This window comes from Alligator sinensis, unplaced genomic scaffold, assembly GCF_000455745.1.
Source record: "Alligator sinensis unplaced genomic scaffold, ASM45574v1 scaffold1368_1, whole genome shotgun sequence".
Taxonomy (NCBI): domain Eukaryota; kingdom Metazoa; phylum Chordata; order Crocodylia; family Alligatoridae; genus Alligator; species Alligator sinensis.
In genome coordinates this window covers 521,938-530,182 of record NW_005842725.1, presented here as the reverse complement: position 1 = coordinate 530,182, position 8,245 = coordinate 521,938, and the positions used below count along the sequence as shown (strand labels likewise).

General features: G+C 47.5%; 2 protein-coding genes across 9 annotated transcripts in view; one reads left to right on the top strand and one right to left on the bottom strand.

The window, feature by feature from the left end:
* The first annotated feature begins 211 nt into the window (after positions 1-211).
* Positions 212-8,245, top strand: part of HYLS1 (HYLS1, centriolar and ciliogenesis associated) — a 13,705-nt gene continuing 5,671 nt past the window's right edge. Inside the window, exon 1 of one of the 5 annotated variants that reach the window (XM_006034324.3) lies at positions 212-306. The gene's annotated coding sequence lies outside the window, so the exon portion shown is untranslated. The other 4 variants (XM_006034322.3, XM_014525017.2, XM_014525016.2 and 1 more) reach the window with 4 other exon arrangements.
* PUS3 (pseudouridylate synthase 3) overlaps positions 3,491-8,245 on the bottom strand; it is a 14,274-nt gene continuing 9,519 nt past the window's right edge. For all 4 annotated transcript variants that reach the window (XM_006034325.2, XM_025216314.1, XM_014525015.2 and 1 more), the window contains exons 3-5: positions 5,500-6,068; positions 4,202-4,392; positions 3,491-4,081 (exon numbers count right to left, since the gene is read on the bottom strand). In XM_006034325.2, the coding sequence (XP_006034387.1) occupies positions 3,753-4,081; positions 4,202-4,392; positions 5,500-6,068 (1,089 nt within the window). In that variant the 3' untranslated portion in view covers positions 3,491-3,752. The remainder of the gene's footprint in view (positions 4,082-4,201; positions 4,393-5,499; positions 6,069-8,245) is intronic.

Here is an 8,245-nt window from a genome sequence, read left to right as displayed (position 1 = left end):
TCTTCATCCCCCTGGGAGGAGGCGGCGGCACGAGCTCCTTTTACACGTGGCTTGGCCCTCAGTAAACCGGGGGCCGCTGTCGGACCCGCGCGCGTCTAGTTCAAAACCAGGATCTGCTTCACGATCTTGATCTAAACGTTTTGGGGGGAGAGGAAACACTTCGGGATCCTTGCAGTGCAGCCTCTTCCTCTCTCTCCTCCAAGGATTGCTCCAGCTCTTCTTCCTCTCCCAGTGGTCTCCAAGCGCTTCCACCTCGAATAGGGGTGCTCGGTGGAGATGTTTTGGGCCGATACCAATAGCTGATTTGTAAGTAGGGGTCCCCGCTGCTTAGGGCTGTGCGGGGCTTCGGATCCAGAGAAGCTTCGGACGCTTTGGTGTCCGAAGCAGCACGTCCGGATCGAAGCACTGGCTTTGTTAGGCTTCAACAGGGGCCCCCACCCCTGCAGTCTTCACCCCTGCTGTGATGTAATACATACACATGACATGAGTTTTGCTTTCAAGAATTTGGGGTGCAGTTCCCCCCAAACCCCTGCACCGATCTTCTTGAAACGTGGCAGGTTTCATGATCTCTGCGGAGACTACCACCCCTGCAAGCTTCATCCAAATCGCATAGAAAACAACAAAGTTATAGTTTATTGATTTCCTCATTATCCCCTATGGCTGAAACTCGGAGATGGCTTTGGAGCCGCTTTGGCTGGATCAAATCGGGAACCTGGTCCGGAGCTCTGGATCGGATCCCTGCATCTGAAGCGGCCGGATCAAATATCTGCCTAATCAGACAGGCCTACCAGCGATACGCTCTGATTTCGATACGCAGCTCCACAACAAGTGCAGTGTCTCCTGTTGCGTCGGTTGTGGTGAAGGGCAGGGGGAGGGGAAAGGGTGGGGGGTGGGGGGCAGGTCAAGGCCCCTGCGGTTAGGGAGGGGCTGGGGCAGGGCATGGGACAGAGCTGTAGTTTATTGGGATTGGGGGGTGGCTCCCACCACTGCAAACACCCCAGAAGGGCGTGGGGGACACATGCCATCGGATCTGTGCGTGGAGCAATGGTGGGCTGCTGTTGCAGGCTGGGGCTGAGCTGGGCTCTGCTGGGGTGGGGGGCAGTGGTGCTGGAAGGGGGGCTAGGGGGTGGAGGTTGCAGCCAGCCCAAAATTCACCATAGTCCCCCAGCCCAGCAAGGGCCTGGTGCAGCCCTGGCCCCAGCCTGCAGCAGAAGCCTGCCCTGTCTCACCCAGATCCTGGGGCCATGTGCCCCCATAAGCCCTCCCAGGTTGCATACAGCAGTGGCAGCCTGCTTAACACCTTGGGACAGGATTGAAAGAGGGCCAAGGTTGTGCCCGTCTTAAAGAAAGGGAAGAGGGTGGATCCAGGCAATTATAGGCCAATCAGCCTAACCTCTATCCCAGGGAAAATCCTGGAAAAGCTCATTAAAGAATCTACGTGCAATACGCTCGCGGAAGGTAAGATTCTGAACGACAGCCAGCATGGCTTTGTCACGGGTAGGTCTGGTCTTACTAAACTCATCTTCTACAACCAGGTTTCTTGCCACCTGGTCATGGGAGATGTGGTAGATGTTGTATACCTAGACTTCCAAAAGGCTTTTGATCTAGTAGCCCATAATATCCTTGAGAGAAAACTGGAAGATTGTGGGCTCAGCTGCTCAACGGTTCAGCGGGTGGGGAAACTGGCTCCAGGGCAGGACCCAGAGAGTTCTCATGAACAGATGTGTCATCCTGGCACGAAGTGGCCAGTGGTGTCCCCTCAGGGGTCCATGCTTGGACGGTGCTTTTCAACATTTTTATCAATGATTTGGATGGGGAGTGAAAAGCTTGCTGCGCAAGTTTGCGGATGACACCCAAGTTATGGGGCAGTGTGGCCATGTCAGAAGATAGGTTGCAGATACAGGCAGACCTGAACAGGCTCGAGTGTTGGACAGACTGGAACTGGATGAAGTGTAATACTTCCAAGTGTAAGGTGCTCCATCTGGGGGCATGCAACTCTCAACATGCATACAGGCTCGGTGGTGATGGTTTGACTTGTGCCATGGCCGAAAGGGACCTAGGGGTAATGAATGTCAGAGGAGTGCATCAGGAGCTCGGTGAACAACTGTTTGCTAGGGTACCCCTGGGGAAGACCAGGACCAATGGATACAAACTTCTGGAAGGCTGCTTCAGGCTTAATACCATGAAAAACTCCTTCCCAGTCGGGGTGTCCAGACTGTAAAATTAACTCCCTCCAGAGGTGGTGCAGTCACCTACCCTGGAGGTTTTCAAGAGGAGACTGGACAGTCACCTCACTTAGCCCCAGTTGTGTTCCTGCCGGGGTGGGGCGGGGGGCTGGACCTGATGATCTGCAAGGTCCCTTCCAGCCCCTAAAACTATGAATCAATGAACAAACTTACCAGCTAGATGCTGCTCTCCAAGCTGCTGGGCTGCATATCGGCAATCTGATCAGTATTGGCCAATATGGCTGGTTAATAATTGACCATTGATATCGGCCCAAAAAACCTTTATCAGTGCATCCCTATATAGCATGGTTACCCGATTTATTTAACTCTTGGGGGAGAGGTGGGTGTACACATGAGCTTGGTAGCATTTAAATTTTCTTTTTTCTTCAAGGAAAATCTTCAGGATCTGGTATGTTGTTATGAGGAGGGAATCCAGAGTCTCTAGTTTTTCCCCAAATACTTAGGCAGTCTGGCAGGTGGCCAATGCATGGTTTTTGAGCATTGCTAACCAGAATGCAATGTGGTTGTCTCAAGTTACTGGGACAGCGTTTTACCCAGAGCTGGTTGACATGGACCTTACTTGGGTTTTCAGTAGGGGTGTGCAAAGAGGGCCCTATTCGATTTGGATTCGGCCTGAATTGCAGACAGTGATTCAATTTGTTGATTCGGATCGCTGTCCCCGATTTGATTTGACCACAGCTTGGGACCCCAGGTGCCCCAGAAGTGCTTCTGGTCCACTTCTGGGTCTGCTGCTGAGCACACTGGGGAGCCCCCTGCACTCCTGTGGAACACTTCATGTGCCCCAGTATCATAGCATTTGCAAGCCGCCTGCTACCTAGAGATGTAGAAAAAACATTTAAAGCTGTGTCTATGTCTGAATCGCCAAATCTTTCCGAATCAATTTGGAGAGTTCTGATTCGATTCGGTGAGATTAAAGGGTCCTCTGATTTCTATTCAGATTCGGCCACCAAAATCGGGCTGAATCGAATCAGTGACTGAAGCCCTAGTTTTCAGTACAGTTCTTTATTAAGCAAGATACTAAAGCAAAACATGAGAAGTGTGTAGCAGGAAGGGAGTAGAAAGTTAGGGAGAATGATCTTTGCACTCTTAAATAGAAACGCTTAGGGTAGAAGCAGCATTTTATTAGGATAGCACTGTCCTAATCTGGGTCAATTAAGAATGTCTTGTGAACACCTTCCCTCCACATAATTATGCAGGTCATCTTCCCTTCCATTTGTTTACATAAAAAGTCTTACACTGAAAAGTATTAGCTGCTTTTAATGCATGATCAGTTAAAGGCAAAACAAGCACTATATGATTAGTGAGTTCTCCATGAACCAGTTTCAGAATCTTTACGTTAGACCATTATAAAATAATAATTTGTAGGGTCCCCTAGAAAGTGTTCATTATACTAAAAAAGGCACAGAACCATCTTTAAACAATTCTATCTACCTTCCCTCCCAAGAAAGAAGCCTTAAATCCCAGGGGAGTTCTTCACCCTGTTGCTTGTCCCCCAGTGGCAATGTATCATTTGGAGATCTTGGATTCTGTGTCTACACAGACTCTCTTGGCAGGTTGTTCTAGTACCTCGGTATCTTTTTCTGTAGTTCCACTGTGGCCTCTCTTGATTTCTAGCTCTTGTGCGTCTGCTCCAGCCTCTTTCTCCTTGCAGTGTGGCAGTTCAATACGGCCCCTGCGCACAAAGTGGTGGATCCGGGACTCCAAACCTTCACACTTGGGGCGATCCAGCAGTGGTTTGTAAGTGCGGGCTTTCACTCCCTCAACGAAACTGCTGACCTGGTTATGGATTGGAGGCTTCACTTCTCTCCAGAGGACTTTATTGTTGTTCCCTGAGTCTGTAACATACAAGGAAGTAAATCAATTGCTTAAACAACCCAGATGACTGGTTTCTGAAAAAGTTTTGTTCCCTCTGTGACTTAATGCCACCGAATTATCTAACAAAGCAATTTTCCTACCTGTTCCTGTGGGCACACTGACAGAATCTAGCCCCTGTAATATGTTGTATAGCATATGGGTTTTAACTGCATAATTGGCCCAGAGTTGCTGTAGATGAGTAATATTGAATTCCTGAACTTCTTGGTCATAAATCCACTGGATGTTTTCAAATTCGCAGTGATAAAGAACCAGAGGAAATTCCACTGCCATGCTGCAAGATGGAGAGAGAGACATTTACCTAATGATGCAATGGTACAGTGAAAAGGTAGCTACAGAAATGACGACTTGAAGAAAGCAAAGAACGGAGGTCTGAAGTATTAGCACAACCTTTTATAGAAAAGGTTAAATTGGCTCACTGCTATCTTGTACAGAAATTGCTGATTTGACAGCTCTTTAATCCTATGAATTGTGCTTATGTTTTTACTGCACGCTTAAGAATTTTAGCTTTCTTCTGGGAAGAGTTAGAGGTTAGTATAACTGTTCCATGAGGTCATGTTTGAAGATTGTAAAAAGGTGTTAAATATGAGGGGTTGCTGGGCCCAATTTATGACAGACTGCTTAGATGCTGGCAGGAATAAGTAGTATAGCAGGGGCACTTAGAGAAGTAGAGGTGTTGCTATACATAAATACTCTGAAATAATTCTAGGGATTTGCCTGAGATCCCCTCTACTCATGCAGGTAAAGGCATGATGGGATCACACAGTTGCACTTCCTGCTATGCCATATGTACGTGGCAGGAGGCATGATTGTGGGACCGTGCATTAGATCCCATAAACACCTTAGTTGCTGGTGCACTGGAAAGAAGCAAGCTCCCACAGCTGAGAGCCCCTTCAACTGAGGAGCTTCCAGTCACAGGGGTGCCCTATACACCCCTGGGGTCGGGGACTGCCAGTGCTGTGACCTCCCAGGTTAGGGGGTGCATGAAACCCCAGCTGGGTCTTTGTACCTTGCATCAACATCTGTGGGACTTAAGGTCCCTGTACTGCTAGGATCCAGAGTTGGCAGCTGTTGGGGGTGAGAGTCCCCTCAGTTTTGGGACTCCCAGCTCTGGCTAGGATGGTACACCCATGTGGCTGGGAGCCCCATCAGCTGATGGGGTTCCCAGATGCGGGGGTGATGGTGTTACATGTGCATAATAAGGCTCAACGGCAACCAGCTATAAAGTTAGTACACATTTCCAAGGTCTAACTTTATAGCTGGTCGGAGCTTTTTGTGGTATGACAGCTGGTCATGTAGCTGGTTTCTAGGTAACTGCACAGTTAATCCGTTATCAGGTAACTGATACCTGTAACATGTAGAGGAGGCCCAAGTCATTTACCTGTACTGTGGTTTTCGAGGGTTCTTCTCCACATCCAGTAGCTCGTCAATAATCTCTGGGTCCTCCATCCTCTGTCCAATTAGGAAGAGGATTGCCATCATACAGCGGACCTGATGATAGAGGAATGCCAGGCCTGTCACTTCAAACTGACACAGTTGGAAAGGGTCCTGTAGCCCAGTACCTTGGCCTCTATCCACCAGTTGCACCTGTGCAGCGAGAATAGTCCTTTGGAAGTTTATCACACCGTTGGCTACATCCATCTTGCACAAATTGCGGAAGTCATGAGTCCCCGTGTATTTTTGGGCTGCAGCATTCATGAGTGCTACATCCAGGTCTGCACGTGGAAAAAAATAGCGATAGGTCCTCTTGAGGCAGTTGAATCTAGCACTGAAGCTGGGCTCTACAGGAGCCCAGGCTAGGACACGTATATCAGGAGGAAGTACTCGGTTTAGAATATGGGTATAGCGCATCTCATCCACAAAGCTACTGGCTTTCTCTTCCAAGCCATCCTCGTGACTATTTACTTTTTTTCCTTCTGAAGTGTTTGAGCGGAGGTCTAAGGAAATCACCTGCATGATTGGAAAGAGGGGGGTTAAACTACAAAACATCAAGATGTCAAGAGGAGTCACTGATCCTCTGGTTTATTTTAATAACTAGGCCTAGTAGAGCAAATGATATAAAGTTTATGGTTGAGTATGGAGGTGGCAGGAGGGAAGAGTGGTTTACTCCAACATTATTGCTTTGGTGATTTACATTCCTTAAGGTAGAAGTCCTAGTAACCTATGGAATATAGGCAAGCTGGAACACACTCTATGCTGATTTGGAGGAAATATTTTTAGCAATAAGGTTAGTTCAGTTCCTTTGCTAATTCATTCTTTAAATTCAACAAAGGTGTCGATTTATGTCACTAGTAAAGAGAAATGTCTATTGGGCATTAAACCACCTTCGTTAATATGAAGGTGCTTTAAACTAGGCAGTTGTCAACCATTTGTGGCCATGGACCACCGCTTGTGACCCAACCCATGGTGTGGGTCACACATCTTCACTGCATGCAAGGAGTGCCAAAGCCAACTGCATGTACCCTCACTGCTAGTCCCTCTCCACAACAGCAATGAGGAAGGTTAAATCCTGTGGAAAAGTCATGTGTAGGCATGTGAAAGCAGTAGGAAGCGGATGGATGGCATGGCAAAAGTTGCTTGCCACCAATCTCCCTCAGCTGATCCAATTTCTTCACAGGCTGTAGGCTGCCAACTACAGATTTTAAACTGAAGCCTAGTCCCTTTCCTCAGGGCAAGGGTCATCAACCTACAACTTACCACACATGTTTGTGCAATATGTCATTTTATGGCTCCTTTCTGTCAAATACCACCTCTAGTTCATGGACTGAGTCATGTTACTATGACCAACCATTAAGGAAAGGTTGCAGACCACTGACCCAGGAAACATTTTTAACTACATTCACACTAGAAGTTATGTCCCCTTAATGAATAGCTGAACAAATGTGAAAGCTGTGCATAGATAAGACTTAAATAACTTCGACCAGGGTGCTCAACCCCCCGAGCCTGTAGGCCACATCTGGCCCACAGCCACGTCATCCAGTCCCTGAGGTTTCCCACAGATCTAGAAATTCGGTGGAGTGGTAGAAATTAACACTGCCACTGCTCCCCTGCCACCAAATTTCCAATGCCCGAATGGCACCATTGGGCCCGCAGACCAACCTGGCACTGCTCATCTGGTCTGTGGGGCCAAAAGGTTGGGTACCAGTGATTTTTAAACCATTCTATCATATTAGTTTTGGAATATTCTATAGAAATAAGAAACCAGTTAAGTCAACAATATAGTTTAAGTTGGCATACTTAACACAACTGTACTTAATAGTGCCTTAAATTTCACAGTGTATTATACCACTATGAAAGCAAGCCATGGTCAAAATGAACTATGAGCACCTTGTTACTTTATATATTATAAATGATTGTCACGATTGCTTTCATATAATTAAAACAAGTCTGTATTTTCAAAGAGTCATACAGTATTTATTTATCCTTTGTAGTTTGTACTGGCTTCACTATAATATCTGCTGGAGTGATGAAGGACCACATATCCTCCCGCACCCAAATTGCACAGCATAACCATGACACAATATCCCCTTGTGAATAAAGAGGCTAAATCAACCAAGTCCTAGCCTGGAGGTCTTGTGGAGAACCTAGTAGGAACACCCTTTGTTGAGTTTCATAGTAGGACATCTAAATGTCCCTTGCCCACAGGAAAGTAACCATCTGGGCCAGGTAGCAGGCCCTAGACTCTGCTCTCAAATTGATTCCTGATAACTTGTTTGTTTGCTTGCTTGTTTTATTGGGCGAGTATTCAATCCCCAGATTACTATAGTTTTGTTACTCTGTTGCTAAAATGGCACCCTGTGCCTAGGGAGAGAGGAGAGTCTGAGGGAGCTGAAGGGACAGTAAGCAGGACTTTGAAGGACCAGGGAACTAGTGACACAGTCACCAGGACCTGTTTGTCTGAAGCAAAACTGGCTGCTTTTGTTATTTGGGCTGTCAGCACTCTGACCTCCTTCCCCCGCTCGTTTTGAAGAGGCAGTCTGCTCTTTCCCAGGAGTTGAACAAAGGAGGAGCTCTCTCTGAGGTGGTCTTACAGACCACTGGGAAAGCCGGGGACAGAAAAGAGTTAGGACAGGGGTAGACAACCCCTGGCATGGGTGAAAGAGGGTGGCATGCGAAGGACTTTTTTC